The following is a 23,840-nucleotide window of genomic DNA, read 5'->3' on the forward strand; positions in this document are numbered from 1 at the left end:
AATCAATCCATCTTCTCCAAACCATAATGTATCTCCTTCCAGTAGGCGGAGATTTTTGCCATTTCTGCTAAATTAGACACCTTAAGTATCCATTCTTCCAAAGTAGGCAGTGAGTTTTTCTTCCAATATTGCCCGACCAATAATCTTGCAGCTGTTATAAGATTCAACATCAAATTGATTTCTTTAACATCAAAATCTACAATAATAATACCCAACAAAAATAATTGCGGAGTAAACTTTATCTTTCTCTTAAAAATCTTTTGAATATTCCACCAAATCTTAATCCAAAAAGCTTTAATATCTCTAAAGAAGGATTATTGTCTTTTGGTTCAGCTGTTGATCTGAGAATTGCTCATTTGCAAAAGCAAAAAACAAAAAAAATAAGAACCAGGTTGGTTTCTCTTTTGTAGCTTTTCACCCCCAGTTATCTGAGAGAGTGAACCAAAACACTTGCCCATTTCCTTGTCCAATGCAGGAAAGACTGTAAAAATTGTATTTCTAAGCAAGCTTTTAACTTCAATTCTCTCCCCCAACACACACATTTGTTTCTGCTTACATTTCCCTACTGCTTCCCAATATTGTTCCATCCCTCAACAAAATAATGCAACAAACATCATTTTATTAACTGCTTCCAATTCTTGTAGATTTATGCTTGTGAAATCAACTAGCAGCGGTCTTCTTGCATGTTGTTAGGCAGTCGCAAATATTTTTACCAATTTTCTTAAGCACCACAATTCAAATGGATCTTTGTTCAGCCCTTTTGCTAGTCCAGCTCTCACAGACATGTACTGTTATTGCATTTGTTGGTTTCTTTAATAAATATGCAGCTGCCCATGTCACAAAATGTGACTCTGGGAAGTGTACAGTATACAAAAACAATAAAACACTAAGTGAAAACAGAAAAACAAAAAAGATAAAACTCAAGATTGTGGGAAAGACAGACATCCCTTAATCACTTGTTCGACTCAAATGGTACCCAAAGTTGATGGAAAAACTGTATCTTGATGCCTTTTTACGAAAGGCAAGTAGGAAGGGGGCCATTCCTCACTCAGGGGGAATGACTTCTACCGAGGACATTAAAAGTGGAGGAATCATAGCATTAATAATATGTATCTTTGTTACCAGTATAATCTCAGCAGTTTAATGGTTTGTCCTTCTCCCCCAAGTAGTAAACATTTCTCTATTCTTCCCCCCCTTCATGACTAAGGACATTTGGATGAATTTTTGACTCTAAAAAGATAATTTTTACTACTTCAAATTGATCACCATCTATTTGCGCTCTTCTCCGTTGGCTATGTCCGATGAGGCTTTTTCTTTCAGTATTAAGCAGCAGATGTCTCTTGCACTCTTCTCCTTCAACAGGATCTTTCTCTCTTCCAGCTGTCCAAGTGCATCAGGTTATTTGAAACTATTGCTATTTCTTCCAGCAGTTTTAGTCCCAATGTCTAATTCTAGTCCAGTGTTTCTCATTTCTCTTTATGCGTCTATACGATGCATAAACATTAAATAGTAATGGCACGCTCCTTCCTTAATTTTCAACCATGTTGTTGCTCCGTATTGTGCTGCTACTTCATGATCGACAGGCATCTTTTTAATATTTAAGGACTACCCAACAACTTACTGTGGTCTACAGCAGTGTTTATCCCTGGGAGTTGAAGTCCACACATTTTAAAGTTCCTGAGGGTGAGAAACGCCGTTCTCCGTAATCAATAGGGAGAACTTTACAATACAATCAATGAAGCACAAAATAAACTTCTGACGTCAACTTATTTATGCCACTGCCATAAAGTCCTCCAAAGACTAGAGGTCGCTCTCTGAACTTCCCAGCCTTCGCTCACCATCCTCGCTTCAAGGGTCAGTTAATGGAATGCCTGACGACCTCCTCTTTCTGCCTTCGTTTCTGAATCCGTTCGGTGCATTTTCCCCAACGCTCCGCCGAGCGGCTACGAGGGACTCTAGCCGACAAAGAAATAAAACAAGTAAATAATTTTACCTAGAGAACCCGTCACAGGGAAAGAGGCGGTCGTGGAGGGCAGCTCTTTTTGCCGCAAGACCCCGCAGTCCGGGCCAGTCACCGCCGAAGCCGAGCTGGTGCCTGCTTCGGGCTCGTCCGGCGAGGCGCCGAGTGGAGAAAGCGTTTGGGCCGTTCCCTCGGCCGAGATGTCGACTAAGAATTTCCGCGTCAGCGACGGAGACTGGATCTGCCCGGACAAAAAGTAAGGGAGCCAGGGCGGAGGAAGCTGGCAGGGTTTGGCCTGTTGAGGCCACGGGAGGGACCCGGGCGGTCCCAAGGCCTTCTTCCCTGGGGTCGCGGGAACGGACGGCTTCCCCCCGCCCCCTTTTTTTTCTCCCTTCCCTCCCTGCAACGAGGCCGATTTTTAGGGAGGCCCCAGGTGTAGCACGTGTTTGTCGCGGTCACTGCGATTCCTTGTTAGGCCTCATCCTGCCGAACGGCCAGCGCAAGGTCAGAAACCACCAGCTTGACGTTTCCAGGGGAGGATCCCGACATAAGATATTATCTGGAACAGTAATAGAAGTAATAAGAGTAAGAGTACTACTAGTAATAATTTATGCGCTCAGCTGCCCGGAAGCAAATTGAGGTGTATTTTTTAAGTGCGCAGTGGATTAATTGCATCGTCTGATTGAACGCTTTCTTCGACGTGCAAAGTGGTTTACTATATTGAGTTGGTATCATCTTTTTAACAGGTTGATGCATTACATAGGAAATGAACTGGGTAATTTAGATATGTAAGAAATAAAGCTTTTCAAAGCCGTGCTGTCTTATCATTCGCCTTTTAAAATTCAAGGTGTATCCATTTGCATTTGGATTTAATCGTATTATATGCTTCTAAAAATGTCAAACAAATGTCTGACTCATTGTGATCTCTCTACATTATGTGGGAGAATTTGTAGTGGTAGTTAACTAAAAGGAAGTGGCAGTTATTTTTGTAAGTGTAATGCAAATGTTTCTTTATAAATCATTTTAAAAAGCATGAGTTCTGAACTAATTGGCACAAGCTTGAGAGCCAAAACTTTTGGAAATATTAATTACACTGAAAGTTCTTAAAATAATGTTTCTTTTATTTGCAGATGTGGTAACGTTAATTTTGCTAGAAGAACCAGCTGTAACAGATGTGGTCGAGGTGACTATATCAACTGTGTTTATTTTGATGGGACTGTTCCAAAACTAAATGTACGGGAAAAAGATAGATTTACATGCCTGTTTTCTGCTTTCAGAAAAAACTACAGAAGCCAAAATGATGAAAGCTGGAGGGACTGAGATAGGGAAGACACTTGCTGAAAAGAGCCGGGGTCTCTTTAGTGCTAATGACTGGCAATGTAAAACGTACGTTGATCTTGAAACTTGAATTTATTCTTAGTTTAATCTTATTGTCCTTTATTTTTAGCTTTTTTGCTGATATTATCCATTTTATAATTCGTTCACCCTGTTCTTATGCCTATTTACTCATAAGACTATTTCATTGAATACAGAGGATCTTATTGCTAAATAAATGCACTTGGGTTTACCATGATAATCTATTGCTGTTCTGTAAGAGCACAGATTTAAATTTACTCATTTAGTAGATCCAGCAAATTGGTTGATGCATTAAATAAAGATCATTTGGCAAGTGGACTGCCTTAAAAATGAAAATAACTACAAATGTTCTGTTCCTGGTATTGAATATAATATTTTAACATTCAGTGAGAATTTTTTAAACTGCATGTTCCATATAACTTTAGACAATTTGTGATATCTATTAGAAGGCAATTGAATTGTTTTTTTTAAAAAAATGGAACATTTATTTGTATTACTAATGTAGTTGTCAGTTTTAGCTAAATTGAACTTGATTTCATTATTGTCTACCAGCATTTGTTTAGTTTGATTTTATTTGTATTTTCATTGATACCATATGAGAATTGTGCCATTGCTATAAAATCTATATATGACAGGAGATATTTCCATCTCTTTAACCTGCTGACTTGCAAAAAATCAACCAAATAAACCAATGAATTGTTTGTCAAAGTAAAATATTTTGTTTGCTCTTTTTTTTGCTTGTATTTTGTTCAGATTTAGGCTTAATTGTAACTATGACAAGATTTTTGGGGGCACTAAATATAATATCAAAAATATATATGCACCAATATATGTGCCAAAAAAGTTTTGCTTGACATTTAAATGCTATTTGTTGTATCTGAAATATAGGAGAGAAACTCTGCTCCTTCAATTAAAAATTATTTTAAACATTCCGGTTCTTCAGGTGTCAGCTATATTTATCTTGTTAATATTACTAGTATTATTTTCAGTTTTTAAACTGATGTATTTTTCTTCCCAAAGATGTGGTAATGTTAATTGGGCCCGGAGGTCAGAATGCAATATGTGCAACACTCCAAAGTATGCCAAACTTGAAGAAAGAACAGGTAATAGCCTTAGATAAAATGCTCTAGAAAATATTCTATATCAAATAGTTAAGGTGTGCAGCATAGCAGCAATCTGGCTCAAATTAGTGAGTTGATTCATTTGGAATTTCCTACTGATTTCTAAGCTGGGCTATCATATCGAATGTGCACAAATTGATATTAAACTAACTTAGGGATAACTGATTTAATAAAAAATAGATTATCAGTTCATAAATTTGATCAAGATAAATATTCTAATAGATTTCAGAGGAATTCAGGTCAAATGATACTAGTGGCTTCTTAGAATGCCCCTCTCTGTATTAAAAAAATATTCAACATGTGGAATGTTGAATATTTTCAAGATCTCTGGTGATGCATCCCTTTATTTTTCAGACTCACAGGGACTGAAATATTGGGGAAGAATCTTTGGCTTCTCAGTGAGCATATAGGACAGTGGTTCTCAACCTGTGGGTCGGGATCCCATTTGGGGTCGAACGACCATTTCAGGGGGGTCGCCAAACAACACAGTCCGCCATTTTTTTTCCCCTTAGCTGTGCTACTCCCTTTTATTCTATTGGCTTTTGAAAGCCAATAGAATAGACTGTCTTGAATAGAGTCTAATTCTATTGGCTTTCAAAAGCCAATGGGAATTGTCCAGGCTGTCTCTGCCCTGCTGAGCCCGCCAAAAGTCCCATTCTGCAAACGGTGCTGCACCAGTTGAATAGTCCTCGACTTACGACCGGTTGAGTAGTCCTCGACTTACGACCGGTTGGGGGTCGCGGCATTAAAAAGGTTGAGAACCACTGATATAGGAGGATGTCCATAGCTGCGTAAATGTTTTTTAATACTATGGCAGATGGTGATTTTAAAAAAATATTTCAGTATAAAATATTTATATTTCAGTATAAAAAATGTTTCCTACAGTGGCAGATGTTGCATCTAACAGAAAGTTTGATGTCTTTTATATGCATGCTGCTCAAGATGTGATTTACATTTATAGCTTTGACAGTACTAAACCAGGGGTGTCAAACTGCCTGCCTGCGGGCTGGATGCATCATAGCGAAACCGCACCCACCCCATTCCCAGCAATGGAAAAAAAATTGCGATACGTCGTGACACGTCACGTGACATTGCGAGTTTGACACCCCTGATCTAAACAGTTGGAATTGGTGGGGCTGAAAAATGTGCATCTCAGTTGGTTCCTAGAACTGTTTCTCGCACAACATGATTTTGTTTGCATTTCTACAATCTTTTCTTCCTCTCTGAGACTCTTAGAGAGTCTTGTGCCACAACGCCACTCTGTCAACTGCCTTTACTTAGTTTCAAATAACTGCCAGGAAATTCTGTTGACTGCCATTGCTTTTGTATACTTCTAATTTATCTGCACAGATAAAACTAATGAAATAGTATATAGATGGCTCCCATACCTCTGTTTCCTTTTCAGTTTTTACAGCCTTTTTATGCAAACTAAGAGGCACTTACGTAGAAATCTTTGCTGTTACTTTTACTTAATATAAAGTAACATGTCGTATCCTTATAGTATTGGTTTACTTTTTGAGATTTTTGGGGATTTCTTTTTGTAGGATATGGTGGGGGCTTCAATGAAAGAGAGAATGTTGAATATATAGAACGAGAAGAATCAGATGGGGAGTATGATGAGGTGAGTGATATGTATGTAATGAAATGTTACTTTTAAAATATACTAATGGGAAAACTCATTCCTAAAGTCATTTTTTTAGTTCTAATTCGCAAACATGGCTCTGAAAATGTCGGTTGTATTTTTTGGTTGAAATAATACATTGGTTTAAGATTACCGAAGGAAGGTTTTAAAAGAAATCTCATAGACTGTAACATAATGCTTAGCTTTAACATTAGAGGATTGCAGGCTAAAATATATAAAGAACAGTTGCTGGAGTTGGGTATGTCTAGTCTAATGAAGAGAAGGACGAGGGGGGACATGATAGCATTGTTCCAATATCTCAGGGGTTGCCACAAAGAAGAGGGAGTCAAGCTATTCTCCAAAGCACCTGAAGGCAGGACAAGAAGCAATGGATGAAAACTAACCAAAGAGAGAAGAAACCTAAAACTAAGGAGAAATATCCTGACAGAACAATTAATCAGTGGAACGACCTGCCTCCGGAGGCTGTGAATGCTCCAACACTGGAAGTTTTTAAGAAGAGACTGGACAGCCATTTGTCTGAAATGATATAGGGCTTCCTGCCTGAGCAAGGTCCCTTCCAACTTTATTACTGTTACATCTTTGTAGAGGAATAAATTCCTGAGGCATGGAACAAGCCATAAAAGCATGAAGTACAAATACCAAATTTGATTTTTATGTAGTAAAAATTGATACCGTGATAACACTTAATATATTTAATAATTTTCCTATTTCAGTATGTTAAAATTCTACATTGGTGCTCTTAGATAGTTCTGGAGAACCATATCTAGGATGGGAAATGTTGCATAAAACTATAGATTCTTTATACAGATAAGTTACATACTAATCAGTCCTTCCATTAAATCAATTTGTACATCAAATTAGTTACTCTGACTGAAAAAAATGTGTTGAATTTAACTAGTCCCACCAAAAGGAGTAAACAGAAAAAAGGTTAAAACAAAAAAATTCAACCATTCTATTTTTTCCACCAGCCAATGTATGCATGAGACTTTTATTTTGTATTTTAAATATACATATTCATTGGCCAGAAGCCAAAAAAAATGTGAGTTAGGCAAAAAGCTAATATTAATTCCATTAATGAATAAAATGTTTGCCTATAAATAAGGAATTCTATTAGTAAAAATAATGGATCCTTCATATAAAAGCAGACCATTTGTTCACTCATCTCTTGCCTGCACTGATATATGTATATATACATTTGTAGAAAGGGATTGAAAATTTCAGCTCAGGAAGCATTAACTTCTGTACCCCTCTAGTTTAAGAGTTCATCTTAAAATATATAGCTGGACTTGTGCCAGAGTTAGATCTATTTAACTCAACTAATAACCTGCATTGTGTGGGGTTTTTTCCTTTCTGCAGAGAAATGAGGCAATAGAAAACTGCATATTCTGCAATAATCCAATGGCTCTTAATTCTTGGATAAGAATTCTTAAATTTATGTTTTGTTTTTTGTTAGTTTGGCCGCAAAAAGAAAAAATATAGAGGAAAACCTGTTGGTCCTGCATCTATCTTAAAGGAAGTTGAAGATAAGGAATCTGAAGGGGAAGAAGAGGAGGATGAGGATGGAGATCTGTCTAAGTATAAATTAGATGAGGTAAAATAAAATCTTCAAAATGTAACACTCCATTCATAGATAAATGTACAGAATGGTATTAACCTTAACTTTTCAGCTCTAATATGTCAGAGATCACTTTCCTTATCCAGCAAGATGAGAAACATTAACACTTTTATTTCTGTATGTTAAGTAACATGCAAAGTCCTTTGAATGCTGGACTTTTTAGAAAAGTCTTTAGAAAATAATGCATAATTAGATCAGTTTTCAGTGTCTTATAAAAGATGTGTTTGTACATTTAGAGGTGAAATGGTTATTGATGCTTGTTCTACAAAACACTTGTGTATATTTAAACAGACATCTTTTTGTTTGGTCCTCAAGGGAACTTTCAGAAATTAAGAAAGCAAATATACAATCAATTGAAAAATTATTTTTAATTGGTATTTGTTTTATTATGTACCCCACCATGAGTCAGTTGTTGAGATGGAACACTATAGGAAACATACATACATACATATGTACATACATACATATATATACTGCAAAACAAAAAGCAATATGAGATATGGTAACTTAACCTTGCATGAGAGGAAACAATTATTCTAGTATGAATTAAATATTTATTCAGTATGCATGATTCCTGCCACGTAAATTACTGTTTAAGTTCAATTTTTAATATCAGTTTGAACTGGTAAAGACTGTTCCTTTTTCCCTCAAAAGAAATGATGTTAATAGATTGTATTTTAACAACATCATACATTCTGCGTGGAACTAGGGGTGATAAAAACAGAGAGACAGACATGGTTGTTCTGTAGCATTTTGATGTATGTTAGTCTAAATATAGTAGCCGGCCACATCAGTTTTCTTATCTAAATGAGATTTCCAGCTCTTCTTTCTGAATCTAAAGTTTATAGAATTTATCTCTATCTGTACATCATGTGAACAGGCTGCATAAACGTCCTTGTCCTTATTGAGAAATGTTATGGACATGTTCTGGGGGATTTATGATCAAATTAGTATACCTGCTTTTTTCCTAACGAGCATAAAAAGCTGCCAGTATTATTTTCCAGGATGAAGATGAGGATGATGCTGATCTCTCTAAATATAATCTTGATAGTGAAGAAGAAGATTCTGCCAATAAGAAGACATCTTCCAGTGCTAGGCGAAGTTGTTCCAAGTCTCGATCTTCTTCACGATCTTCATCTCGCTCATCCTCCCACTCAAGCTCAAGGTCTAGGTCCAGGTAAACGGGTACAGGTCAAGGGTAACGCCAGACAAAATGTCAGTATCTAACTTTCTTTATTTATCTCTCTTTTGTGATTAACTTTTAAATTATTTTTTTTTTGCAGTTTAAGTTAGTCTAATCAATCTTACATATCCAGCTGCAGGGATAAACAGCCTTAAAGATGGGTGAATTGGAGGTGGTTATTCTGAGTTTTATGACAATTGTGAGTTTAGAAGCCATGAAATTAAAGACTTGGTTCTTAATTTTAGTATTTTTGTAGCAGCTAAATATAGTCCTGCTATGTCGTATAGATTGTGTGACTTCAAAATACATTTTTGTTAATGGCTTGGTAAGAGACAAATATTAATCTGAGTATTTAAAAATCTGCTTATTGGCAGAAACTTATAAAAAATTAAAGTTATCCTTATTTTTAAGGGAAGGGATTGGAATTTAAAAAATAATAAAACTTAAACTTGTATTTAAACTTCTAAATCAGGGGTGCCAAATTGCCGGCCCGTGGGCCGGACACGTCATCACAAAACCACGCCCACCCCATTGCCGGCAATGGGGAAAAAGTTCTGATATGTAGTGCGACGTCACGTGACGTCGCAAGTTTGACATGTCTGTTCTAAATAAACAAGGGTCTCTGTATATACATTAACCCTTGAAGAGCCTAGTTTTTGGCAGCATTTTTTTTTTACCAAAAATTACAGCATCTCTATTTTGTATCAGTTTTATGATGATGAATTCATAAAAAACGTATATGGAGAAACTGCCAAATACAAATATAGTTATATTTTAAAATATCCCTAAAGGAAAACTATGTTGGATAAAAACACTCCAATTAAGAAGGAATTTGTTGATTTCAGGATTCTGTAGTCTCTATATTTTGGATTTTTTTTTCATTGACTTAAAACATGTTTATACTATCCTCATCAACTTACAAATGTAGCCCAGTGCCTTTTATAGAAAAGGGGAAAAAAATAAAATTTTCTATATTGGATTATATTCAGGTATAACATTTTATAAAAAGAAGACATCCTTTCACTTTTGGAAGGGATTCCAGTACAATGATGTGGTCCTTGTTGGAAAATTGGGAAGTGTGAAACCACTAATTGTTTCTTTGCTTCTCCATCTACTGCTGGGGATCATCATCCCTGTAATGTGGAAATTCATATGCTGTATTTATACAGCTAAGAAACAATCTAAAGCTCAGACCTTAGGCTAGTAGACTCAAATACTCTTGGTTTTTATTTCTACATAAATAGCTTTTTCTGACTCATTAGCTCAAGTTTACATTTGAAAGTCAATACTAAATAAGCTTAACATGCAGGTGGAAAATTTTACTGGGGTAAATATTAACATTCAGTTGTTTAATACAATTATGTTATAACTCAAACAACATATGGGGAAATAATTATCCATTTCATAGACGAGAATGTAGCTTGATTTGCATGCCTACTAAACACATTGACCAACATGTTAATTCTATATATCATGATCTAAAATTAAGAGAAAATAGAAGACAGCAATAATTACTGAATATAAATTATAAATAAAGGGAGGGGGATAAAGTTGCTGGAGAAAGATCAAGGATTAAAAGGTTGTGTGGACTAAGAAAAACTACATTATTTATAACATTGATAGACTTGAGAAAAATAAAACATATCAATCAGAAATATATGTTGCAAAAATAATGGAATTCCAAAGGACTTTACTCTTACTTGTTCATAAAAGATTAGAAAAAAATGCTGCGTAAAGTTAGCTTTTCATGAGCTGAAGGGAAAACAATTCAGGCTTTTGTAGATATCATCCAAATACTGTTACCAGACCTTTTTTCTAACATTTGGGCAGCAATAATAGGGCAAGTGGATCAAGAACCGGAAGTTCATTTTTACCTATTCTTAAAAAAGAGGCAAATTTGGAGGAATGGCAAAAGGGTATCAATAATTTTATATGGGCCGGGAAGAAACCAAGGGTTAAATTTAAGACATTACAGGATGCTCGCGAAAGAGGGGGACTTAAGGCACCTAATTTGAAATTATATTATGATGCAGCCACCCTAACTTGGTTAAGTGATTGGCTTAATTTAACAAATATGGATATTCTTTTTTTGAAAGGCTGGGATCTAATATATGGTTGGCATGCATATTTAATTTTTAATAAGAAAGTTGATCGGACTTTTAAATCACATATTTTGAGGAATGCCTTACTTCGTGTTTGGAAGAAGTATTATTATAGATTAAATTATAAAATACCTATCTGGGGGATTCCCAGACATGCAATTGAGGGAACTTCTAAGAGGACAAATTTTGACAAAATCTCGTATAAAGAATTGTTAATTCGTTCTGGTTCGAATTGGCATTTGAAATCCCTAGATGTACTAAGGCAGCAAAATATTCTACAGTCATGGTTTCAATATTTACAAATAATGGATACATGGACTGTAGACAAGAAAGAGGGGATAACACTAGAAGATAGACAATTGGTTATTCAGATTAAAAACCAAAGTCCGGCTCATATAAAAAGAATATACAATGTTTTATTAGAGTTAGATTCGGAAACAGAATTGGTTAAAGACTGTATGATTAAATGGGCTCAGAATATACAGGAGCCGATCTCATTGGATTTATGGGAGACAATTTGGATAAGAAATGTTAAATTTACACAAGCTCAAAATTTGAGAGAAAATTTTTATAAAATGTTCTATAGATGGCACTTAGATCCTAAAAAATTATCTTGTATGTATTCCAATATACAGCCCAAATGTTGGAGATGTGGCAATAATGATGCGACATACTTTCATATTTGGTGGAATTGTAAAAAAGTAAAGGCTTTTTGGATTATGATTTGGTGGAACATTCAAAAGATTTTTAGAAAAAAGATAAAGTTTACTCCTCAACTATTTTTACTTGGTATTTTTGTTGACTTAAATGAAAAAAAAACTACTTTGATGTTGAATTTATTAACTGCAGCAAGGTTACTAGTAGGTTTATATTGGAAGAAAGATTCCTTGCCTACTTTAGAAGAATGGATATTTAAAGTATCTAGTTTTGCAGAAATGGCAAAAATTTCTGCTTATTTAAAGGATCATACACAAGAAAGATATATTATTGTATGGGGAAGGTGGATAGATTATATTCAGAAAAAGTATGGAATTAAAAAGTTTCATTTATTTTATGAATGAATTTTAAATATTATAGAGAATTGCTTTATAGGTTATGGAGTTAAAGGTTAATTATGATATTTTTTTCTCTTTTTTCTTTTCTTTTTTTTCTTTTTTCTTAATTACTATAAATTTTTTTATTATTATTAACCCTGTATTCTGCTCTGGGAAGTGAAGGGAGGGGGGTTGGGGGTGGGAGGGAGGGTAGGGGTTTTTTTGTTTGTTTTGTTTCTTTTTTTGTTTGTTTTTTCTTCTACTTTAAAATTTTATTGTATTTTTATAAATGATTGTATGTTTAAAAAACAAAAAAATTTTAATAAAAAAAAAGGAACCGGAAGTTCAAAACTATTTGGTTACAAAATAAATTAAAAATAGTTTCTTAAAGATTTTAACTAACAGTACTTCATAAGGTACAGATTTTTACTCGATTGTTGAAATGGTGAACTCAAGACTACAGAGTACATTTTTAAAGGATTTTTTAATTTAGATTTTTCAAGATTTTAAAAAATTCTAAAAATTTCAAATATTTGAACAAAAACATTATTACTATACTTTTCATTATAAACATGTGAATTCTATAATTAAAATTGTATAGAATAAATTAAAGATATCCAACACGAATAACCTAGTACCTCAACGTGGGTATTTTTCATTTTTGTGTCTGTGTTCCTCTCCATTCAGCTTAATTACTGCTCCCCTCCCCCCAGACTCTATAATATTGAAAAACAGTATAGCTTTGTTTGATCCTTATATCATAATAAAACTATCCTGGGGGGGGGGGAGTTGACGTAAGAATCATACATTTAAAAAAAGCATAAAAAGGAACTGTGAATTAGAAACTAATTGAAGTAATATGCAAATGTTTTAAGAAAGATGTGAAGAATTATTACTCCAAACTGCCAGGACAATCTTTGAGAGAATACACAAGTTTGAATCTTGGATCAAATGAGAAGTTAAAATCTATGCTTTTTCTTTTGGAGATTTAAATCAATCCATATTTCCACCCAACAGTCTTCGTAAGGCACTGCAGTGAGCTGTCAAGGAGCTGGTAGAGATAATGAACAAAGCCAGGAGATTGATTCAGCAAGTGAACCTTTGAATTTATCTGGTTTATATGCTTTATAGAAAACCAGAAAAGCAAGAATTCTGGCTTTCTGGATGAGGATCTTGGTGTTTGACTAAAAAAGGAGATTGTGCTTAGAGGTGTTTAATTCTTTATGAACTTTGTTCAGTTTCTTAAGGCAGATCCATAAGGTTAGCTAGGTAGAAATCTGGATACTAGGATTTCCCAAGAAAAATAATGTCTCATTGGCAGATGTATACAGGTACCACTGCTGAATTTAGTAAGCAGATTCTTCAGTTACTGGTCTTTTATTCTGCTATCTCCCAGCAGGCCAGCTTTTATCAGGAATAAAATGAGTCAAGCTATTTGACCAATGTCAAATAAAATGCAAGGCTTCAAAATATATGCTGCTGATAGTGGCTATTACTGAGTTCCTCTATATTGATTCCCAAAAAGATACTTTATTATTTTTTTCATAAAGAATAATCAAAAGCATTATTCATCAAGCAAGAGTGTCTGTTCATCCAACTCAGCTCATGAAAGTTCTGGATCCAGTCCGTTTTTTAAAATTAATTAAAATATTTCAGATTGAAAATCTGTAATTTATTTACTTAATGATCTTAGATCTTTGTATGATTGATAAATCACAAATTTAGGCCAGAATAGTAATATTAAATACATTTTCTAGAGCTCTTTTAAAATAAATTACCTTCTTATTAAGCAGAAAATCCAGTATTGTTTTACTGAGGGTAAATGAAATTGTACAATTATCCTGTTTTGTAAGTTCTATTATGGGAACACTTAAAATTGAAATAAATGTATAAACCTAGAGACCTCTATTTGTATTTTCCTTGTGTTAACGACTTCTTGTCCTGTAAACACAGCAAGCTTTATAAAAAGTTGTTTAAAAAGGTTTTACTACTCATCAGTTTTTGCAGTTTGCTGCTACTTAAACTAAAATAGATAAAATCTGTCAGAGAAATACAATTTTAAAAATGAAAGGTATGAATGCTTTGATATATCATAAATCAGCAATGTTCCAGATGTTCTACAAACATTGGATAAATATTGAAAATAACTTATTGAACTCTTAAGACTGTGCCTAGAAACGAAATTAATTACGACTAAGAAGACACTCATTTATTTAAAAGAAAATCTCATAGAGTCTACTGGCAAATATTTCTAAATATATAAAATAGGATTGTGTCAGAACAAATCCCTCTAAGACTTAGTTCTGAATAGATATATTGAGACTCAATACAACTTGGTTTTCATTAAGGGTTATTGAATTGTGATTAAGTTACTTTCAAATTCTTGTGGAGTATGTCATTTGTGGTAGACTTCTGGTATAGGTAACTTTAATTTGACTATTTTCTGTTTTGAACTGTGCAGTTCATACTAACAAGATTCATTTTTGTCTGTGACTTACACATCAAAATCCATTGGGAAAATTCTTAAAGTTTTAAGATAAATCCTTTTCAAGAGAATGTAATTTAAATTTACAGGTAGTCCTTAACTTACAACCAATCGTTTAGCAACTAGTTACAATAGTACTGAAAAATCCTTGCACTTACAACCATTACAGCATCCCCTGGACGTGGGATTGTGATTTGGGCATTTGGCAGCCAGCTTGTATTTATGATGGTTGCGAAGTCCCAAGGTCACGTGATCACCACTTGTGACCTTCCCAGCCAGCTTCTGGCAATGAAAGTCAGTGGGGGAAGCTGGATTCGCTTAACAACTAAGGCAAAAAGTACTAAAATTGGACACAGTTATGTGATGACACATGACCAGATCTTTTAGTGCTGAAGTTCTGGCCCCAATTGTGGTCATAAGTCAAGGACTACCTGTAATCATTTATTATTTATTATTATTCATTGACTGGACTTCACAAAGGCAATAAGCTTATCTTCTGTGATAACATCCAAACATAATATATGACAAATTATTCAGGAAGAATATTTCAAAAAGCAATTTATAACATGACCTGGAAGATAGATAAGCCCTGCTTACTCAGCTTATGCTGTTTCTATTAGATTAAACAGCTACTTAATTTCTAACCAAGTTTTTTGTTTGCTTGTTTAAATCACTCTCTGAAAAATGTCCCAGTGAGGTGAAGGAGATAAAATAATGTAAATTTCAAATATTGTTAAATTAAAAGCTTAAGCTCATTGGATTCTTATTTTTCTGTTCCTTCGAAAAAGAAAAATGTTCATGTTGTTTCAGGTCCAGAAGCTCTTCCAGTTCAAGGTCACGGTCTCATTCCACTTCCAGAGAACGTTCTAGATCTCGTGGGTCGAAATCAAGGTGAATGAGGTAGCAAGCTCTGCTTGTCAGAGGGAGAAAGAGAGAGAGAGAGAGATGAAGAGGTCACCATCCATACTACTTTATTATAAGCATTTGCTACAAATGTCTTTTAATATAATTTTAGTAGCAAATGAAATTATATTTACTAATGTAGCAAAATGATTTATTACAAATTCTTCCAGAAAGTGTTTAAAAATTGGGAGAGTGAAGGTTTTTATTGTTTTAATTTATTTTTCACAATCTTTGAACCACCCATATCCCTCAGAGGGTCTTTAAAGGAGACTATAAAAATTGGAGGAGGGATGGTATGATAATTATTTGAGTTTTCAGGGGAAAGACAGGAAATCTAACTAAAATGTATGTGTAAAGTCAATTTAGCAGATATTATCTGTATTCTAAGCTAAACTATATACAGAAACGCTGAATGTTGAATATTCAATCTTAAAATAACAAAGCCTTTTCCCTATTTCTGGTACTTACTTGTATTTCAAAAAAATAGGAAATAATGAACAGTAATTATATTAAAATGTATATCCATAGTTAATTTTTTCTCCCCTGTCTAAAACAGATATAGGTAAAGTACTGCCTTGCCAGTCTGCTTTTTCCCTTTCCAAAATCTGTGTGAAAATATTGGTAGTCAATATGATTGCTTAAAATAGAAGGCAGGATTTTTTAAAAATTAATTCTAACCCAATGGCATGCAAAAGTTTAGGCACTTCTGGCCAAATTGTATGTATCAATGAATTACTGGGTGAACAGAAGCTGACAAACTCTCTACATTGTACGGTGTTAAACAAAAATTTTTCTGCATATTTGAATGCATGCTTACTATTTATACTATTTTATACGTTCAAAATGAGAAACAGTGAATATGGTAGGTGCAGAAGTTTAGACATTGTACTAGTCAGCATTTTATAACACCTCCCTTGGCAGAAAGCTTCCAGATCTAAGAGAGCTTTTTCTGCTCTTGATTTTGGAATACTTTCCCACTCTTCCTTGCACAGCTCATCTAGCTCAAAAATATCCTTAGGTCTTCTTGCCTGTACTGCATGTTTAAAATTTTTCCTTGGATTTTCACTTTGGAAACTGGAGGTCAGGCCAAAATATATTTTCTATTCAGTGGTTAATGTTGATGGTTGATGTTTGTTTCTGAACTATTACATCTGTTTTTTTGCTTCAGTTTCATTACTGATTGTGGGACATTAGCATCTGGGATATGCTGATACGTAGTTCAGGCCATTGTTTCCAACAATGCAATATTTCCTATGTGAAGTATGATAGAGTCAAGGTAGGCGAGGTACTGTTTTCTTCAAATGTGTTGCCCTTTTCGCTGAAAATGTATCTTGTTCAGCTGATGTGTTCACCAGTCCAAAACATTTTTTTAAAAATGAATCACATTTAAAACATTTTTTCTAAAGAATGTTTCAGGTTTTGTTCATCTGTGAAATTTGTCTTCACCTGTTAATTGTAGGCCTACCAAGCTAATAACCTTTTGGTATCTTATCAATAACTTTACGGTAAAAAAAAAGGGGGGGGAAGGATCACTGAAGCAACTGGAAAGGATCTTAAACTTCTGCATCTATTCACTGTTTTCTTATTTTGGTTCTGTAAACAGCTGCCTATGAATACCAAGTAAGAATTTGAATTTGTAGAAAAATAACATTTTTTAACTCTGCACCATGTTAAAATTATATAAGCTCCTGGTCACTTAGGAATGCATTGAAGTGTGCAGCCTGCTGGGTGGAGGTGGTTTCTAAAATTTTATGTGCAAATGTATCTATTAACTCACTAAGAGCTAATATCTGTTGTGCTCAGTTAAATTTTTTATTTAAGCTATATAGAAGTAAGAAATATTTAGTCTGAAGATCAGAGTTTGATAAATGATAGATAACAAGTACGTAGCAGCAAAATGATTTTCTTTCATTTTTTTTTATGAGGCTTCAGAATCCAGTCTGTAGTCTCTTTAGAGATTGAGCTAGACTTGTCGAATATAGGTAAAGTTGGCTTCAGCTCATTGTTTCTATTTTGTTTTACTTGACTTACAACCCCATTTGGGATTGGAATCATGGTTGTTGAGCAAAGGCGTTGTTAAATGAGACATCACATGACTGCTTCGTTCTGCACCCATCTTCCCAGTTGCAGTCATTAGGTGATCTCACGGGTTGTTAAGCAGACAGAGCCCCAAATATGGGGTGCCTTGGGTGGGGGAAGGCTCTAGGAGAGGCTCCATTCAAGAACTGAAAACCATCCTGCCGAAATCCAAGCAGGATGATCAACCCCTAAGTGAAGAAACCCATACGGCCTGTGGTGGGTCTTCTAGGGCCTCCCCAACCGCCTGAGGCATCCCATGCTCATTCCACCCTTCTTCTCCACTCTGCTTGTATTTTGGCTTGTTCTTGTCTTTGGGATGGCTGAAAGAGTTGCTGAAGCAGTTCAGCTTTTCTGCATATCTGGAAGGGAACTCCTTTGGCAGAGTGAGGAACCGAGCTCAAATCTTTAGGATTTGAATTCCATTTCTACAGCCCACCAAAGCAGATCACTCTCTTCCATGCTTATGAAGGAATTCTGGGAGGGGGCAGGAATGGAGCTTATTTTTTTAGGATTTGTTTCTATACCCAACCATAAGGTATAGAACTGTAGGAGGAAATTGTTTCAGTGGGCTTCAGGGAGCTTAATCATTCAAAACTTGAACTCCATTTCTGCACCCCACCAAAGTACAATTTCCTTCCATGCACGAAAGAGAAATCCTCCAGCAGCATGCAAGAATGGAGCTTGAATCTTCTTCAGTTCTGTTTCTGCATCTGTCAGAGGTTTGAGTTTGGTAGATGGCTCTTGCAGAGACAAGTGGGAGCCTTTTTAGCAGGCAGCAGCCATTTGCAACCTTTCCTGCCAGATTCCACAATGAGGTTCTGGAGAAGCCAGCAAAGAAGATTGCAAATGGTAATGACCGTGGGGCATTTGGCAATCGGTCATAAGTGTGAACAGGTTGCCAAGCCCCCAGTTTGTGATCACGTGACTGCAGGAGTGATGGTGCGGTCTTTTCGACAGCCATAAAGCACCCTTTTCCAAGGCTGTCGTAATTCTGAACCATCATTAGGTTGAGGATTACCTGTAATCTAATGGATAGCATCTTAACTCAGTTAACATTTTATTCTTTAAGAAAATAAAAAGCTAAATCCAGAGCTGCAGATTACAAAAACTGTTAATCTTTTTATGAAAAAAAAGGAAAGGTGCCCTTTTCCATGCAATTTTTTTTCCATATTTACTAATGAGATCAAATATTTTGTGTAAAGAAATTGGCAGCCAGAAAATAGAAGTTTCCCTTTGAAAAAGTATATGCTCTTGGCAGTTGAATGAATCAATCTGAAAGGTTCCTCCTTTAGATGTCTGTGGAGATTCTCAGTTATCCAGGTCATGGTTGTCCCAAAGGTGCTTTTCAAGAAGCCTATTCCAGTTTTATACCTATTCAGGCTGAAATAAATAAATTTCATATACAGGGCTTTTTACTTGCCTGTATATGAAATGCAAATCTCTTACAGGTCGTCCTCAATTTATGATCACAAGTGGGACCTGAATTTTAGTCGCTAAGTGATACATCATTAACCAAGTCATCATGATTAGCTCAGGGGTCCTCAAACGTGGCCACTTTAAGACTTGTGGACTGTGGAATTCTGGGAGTTGAAATCCACAAGTCTTAAAGTGGCCAGGTTTGAGGACCCCTTGGTTAGGTGAATCATGCAGTTGTTAAGGAAATTCAGCCTTCCCTATTGATTTTGCTTGTTGGAAGGCAGTTGGAAAAGTTGCAGTTGCAATTACCTGGCCATAAGATGCTGCAACCGTCATAAATACAGGCCTGTGGCCAAGTGCCCAAATTGCAGTCATGGCTGCAGGGGTGGTGCGATGGCCGTAATTTCGAGGAAGGTCCTAAGTCATTTTTTTCCAAAGGCTGTCATAACTTTGAGCTGATGTTTAAATGAACAGTTGTAAGTTGAGGACTACCTGTACCAACATCTTCTGTGTTACAGTATATAAATGACTGTTGCCATCAGTTCAGCCTAACACTTGAATCAGATATTTGTTTTCAAGGGTTTATTAAATATATAGCATACCACATCATTTTTTAAATTGACCCCCCTACCTTTTCTTCTGTATATGGAGTAATTTGTATCTCCATTATTTCTTCATCTTAATATTCAAGCTTGCTATTACGTACTGAAAACCAACAATTAAACCAGCATAAATGGCTTTTAGATTATGTAGTCAGTTCTAGACAAGCTATTGATGTGGCCCTAGACAAACTATTTAAAATGGTTGACGTTTAGGTCCTTGTTAACGTGGCAGTAAGTATTCATATACTAATATGTATTCTTTGAAACTGTATTTATATTTCTGCATTTGATATCGAGTGGTATTTTTGTTTATGCCAGGATTAAGTCTGATTTATTTCTTAATAAAGATCCAGCTCCAGGTCCGTCAGGGGTTCTTCAACCCCAAGGAAAAGATCTTACTCAAGCTCTCATTCCTCATCCTCCACTGAGAGAAGCAGAAAGAGAAGCCGATCTAGATCTTCTTCTGGTGATCGCAAAAAAAGGCGAACAAGATCATTGTCACCTGAAAGGTTTGGGTTTTGTAGAATAAGAATGGTTGTTCTTTAAATGCTGGCTTTGGAAGGATCAAGGAGCAGCATATTTTAAGCTGCACGTATGTGTGTTTGTGTATGTGGAGTGATGGCCGTTTTATTCTGTCTAGCTGTGGCTTTTAAAATCTATTCTTGCTACCTTTAATTACCAATCTTAAAGATAATCATACACATACAATGCAGAAAACATGTGATCTTTATAGTATTCTTGTGAATTTGCATTTTTAAAAATGTATAAACTCTTCTTAATTGAAGAGTCTTAAATATTATGTGAACTGTTCCATACTACTAAGATGCAAAGATGAAATCCTAATAAGTATATTTCAAATCCTACTCTCTTCCTCTTTTTTTCATTCCCTGTGAAATTCATTGCATTTAAAACTTACTTGTTTGCATGCTTTCTCCTATTTTTTCTTTCAGAAACCGCAGGTCATCCTCTGGATCCTCTCATTCTGGATCTCGTACAAGTTCCAAAAAGAAATAATGTATAAAATTCAGACACACACACACACACACATACAAAAACAACAGTCCATTGCATGAGACAATATAAAGAAGTTGATGTTTTATTTGGTCAGAAATGGTACATCCTGCTAATAGAGATGCATGTTTAATGGAAAACTGCAGCTAGTTTAACTCATAAAACATGTAATGAAATATTTTAAGCCATAAATTGATTCCAAAATGATAAACATGTTTTATTTAATTGGGCTTAACTTTTTAACAGGTAGCTTTAGTTTACTCTTGTTTGAGAGTATCAACCAAGTACTATCCTTGATCTATTGCTATGTCATCATGTAAATTTCAAAGTCTGGTTTCTGAAAAAGTTTAGTTTAATTTTTCTTTGTCATCCTTGCAATATTAGTAGGCAGGAATGTATCTCAGTTTCAGAGTAGAATAATTCTACTCTGAGGAACAACTCCTTTGAAATATATTTGTGATTTCTAACTGAGAAGAAACCTAGTATAAATTATTTCCTGGATATTTTGCAAAATAACCAATTCTTTCTGTTTTCTGCAGAATTTTATAATGTATTATGTAAGAAATGTAATGTGTTTGATTCCATAGTCCTTTATTCTTTATTGACTCAGCAAATTAATAAGTGTGTTATGCTGCAGATAAAATATGGAAAGAAATATATTTCTTTCAGGCAAAGCATCTATGTCTCCTTTATGGTGCTCCTCCCACTGGAACACATTAAACTAGCGTCACTTGGTGAAACTGCAACAATAATTAAGAAAAATGCTTGTTGCCATTTCAGTGATTTTCCAGAAGATAACTCAGAACCAGAAGTAATTTATGCTCTGGCAGTAGTCCAGTCCAATGCAGACTTGTTTTGGCCAGAATACCATCTCTGGAAAACTACAAAGAACAACTTGGTGAATTAACATGTACAAACTAGTATGATACTATCTGGACAGGTATTGTTCTTGAAATTTTTTATACATAAGAGTAGAAATCCTAAAACCTCAAATCTATTTCAACTAATTCATGGCTTAACATGTTTCATTTTCACTTTTGTTTTACTATCAAATGTATTTGTTAAGTACTGACCATTCTTAAACTGATTGGGAAAATGTATTTGTCATCTTCAGTCACGTCCAAGGTAAGTATGTTAAGGGAAATTAATAAATCTAGGGAATAGGCTATGCCTTCAATATCTTGCATTTTGGAAGATCTGCTTGATAAATCAAACTGCACAATGGAAGTGGAGCAGAACTGCCATCACCTTTTTTCTTTTCATGAACATCTTAAATTTGATGGGGGTGGGGCTGATCAAAGATATAGCAAAATGGCTTTGCTGTGTGAATATTTTGGATAAATTTTGCAAAAAAAAAAAAAAATGCCTGTACTCCTATATTGCTTCCTCTTGAGTATCCTCTTTCTTCTGCTAAATTGTAGCATAGATTGCACAAGTACAAATAGTCTTGTAACTGTGCCTTTCTGACTTTTTGAAAGTCTAAAAAATGTGAAAACCAGATTTGCTAAGTGCTACATGTTAACAGTTTGCTATTCTTGTGCTTTTATTCACAGTATTGTACCTAACAAGTTTTAATCTCGGTATATGATAGGCTAGAATAATTAAAGGAAAATTATGGGTTTCATTTTGGCTTGGATTCAAATTGTATTGGTTATATGAAGATCCAATTCTGTGGATGTGTAAATAAAGCATGTCAGTTAAATATGTCATTTATTTGTAGTTTATATTCTTTCGGTTTAAACAATGCCAGATGTTGCATATATTGCAGTTCATTTCATTTACCCTCAATAGTGTGACTTGAAACAATTTAAATTTATTGGAAGTTTTGATCCCAAGTAAACCTGGAGATAGGCTAATAATGGTATCTGTAGCATGGGAGATAAAAGTGGGCCTGCTAAATATCTCCTTTGCCAAGTCCAATCAGGGAAGGGTATAACAAGGGTTGGGAATCAAGAAGAAAACAAAGCTTCAAAAATGTATTCTTTATAAACCCAAATGAATTTGGTTTCTTTCATAGGATGCAAAGTATATAAAGTACCGGTAGTAGAACTTTATTGAACTTTAGAAATTTGGGACTACAGTTAAAAAGATTATTATTTTGATACCTTGTACAGGTAATCCTCAATTTACGACCACAATTGACCCCAAAAATGATGATGTTAAGTGAGAAATTTGTTAAGTGAGTTTTGCCCCGTTTTATGACTTTTCTTGCCACATTTATTGAGCGAATCACTGCAGTTTTTAAATTACTAATATGGTTGTTAAGTGAATATGGTTTCCTCATTGACTTTGCTTGTCAGAAAGTCTCAAAAGGGGATCACATGACTCTGGATATTGCAACATCAAATGTGTGTCACTTGTCAAGCATCCAAATGGAAATCATGTGATCATGGGGATACTATAGCGGTCATAAATGTGAAAAATGGTCATAAGTTATTTTTTTCAATGCCATTGTAACTTCGAAATGTAAGTTGAGGACTACCTGTATAAGATCCTTTCCCCCTTAGTTATGTCGGAAGAAACTTTTAGAACACGTAATATCAAAGCTTAATATGTCAATAAGCATATTTTGTTACAGACCCCAGTAAGTCAAAAGGAGTTGCAAGTTTGTTTAAAACTAGTTTAAATTTTAAACTCACAGATTAATGAAGGACAGCAATGAAAGGTCAGTATTTATTAAGAGAGAATTAGATAAATTACTAAGTTCAATATTGTTTCAACCTGCTCTCCAAATCAGGATCTGGTACAATTTCTTAGAAAAGAATTAACAAAATTAGAAAAAAATGAGATTAAGAATTTGATACTAGGAATAGATTTAAACAAACACAAGCTTCTCTTAGGGAAAAGCAGATATAAACTACATCAGAACATTTTTTTAGCAAAATAAAACACGTTCTTCAAAGTCTAGAAAGTGAGAATGAAAAAGAATTAGCAAAGTAAACATATTCAGCATTTACTTTTAGTAGCTAAATTAGCTGCAAAACAACAAATAAGCTAGACAATATATGATATGATCTGGTCTATAGCTTCATTTGAGAAAGTCTCTGATTAAACCATTGTAAGACAAGGCCGAGTAAGTAATGAACAATTGCTCTACAACAGCGGTTCTCAACCTATGGGTCGCGACCCCATTTGGGGTCGATCGACCATTTCTCGGGGGTCGCCAAACAAGGCGATCCGCCATTTTCCCCCCTCGGGGGCAGCGGCGCACATGCGCGCCACGCATGGGGGTGGCGGCGCCGCGCATGGGGGCCGCGCATGCGCGTCACGTTTGTGTGACGGGGATCGCCGTCACACAAACGTTGAGAAGCACTGCTCTACAAGGAATTGT

General features: G+C 35.1%; 1 protein-coding gene across 1 annotated transcript; it reads left to right on the top strand.

Annotated features, from left to right (window-relative positions):
- Nucleotides 1–210: 210 nt before the first annotated feature.
- On the top strand, nucleotides 211–22,218 carry ZRANB2 (zinc finger RANBP2-type containing 2). Its single transcript, XM_039329111.1, is given in 11 exon segments — nucleotides 211–2,216; nucleotides 3,091–3,143; nucleotides 3,238–3,346; nucleotides 4,337–4,419; nucleotides 5,982–6,058; nucleotides 7,533–7,670; nucleotides 8,699–8,871; nucleotides 15,309–15,389; nucleotides 19,846–19,861; nucleotides 19,863–20,007; nucleotides 20,449–22,218. Coding segments are annotated over 11 exon segments (1,002 nt in total). The 5' UTR covers nucleotides 211–2,160; the 3' UTR covers nucleotides 20,520–22,218.
- The last annotated feature ends 1,622 nt before the right edge of the window (nucleotides 22,219–23,840 follow it).

The sequence above is a fragment of the Crotalus tigris genome, unplaced genomic scaffold (genome assembly GCF_016545835.1).
Source record: "Crotalus tigris isolate CLP2741 ecotype Arizona unplaced genomic scaffold, ASM1654583v1 scf7180000024387.2241675, whole genome shotgun sequence".
In the NCBI taxonomy this organism is placed as follows: Eukaryota; Metazoa; Chordata; class Lepidosauria; order Squamata; family Viperidae; genus Crotalus; species Crotalus tigris.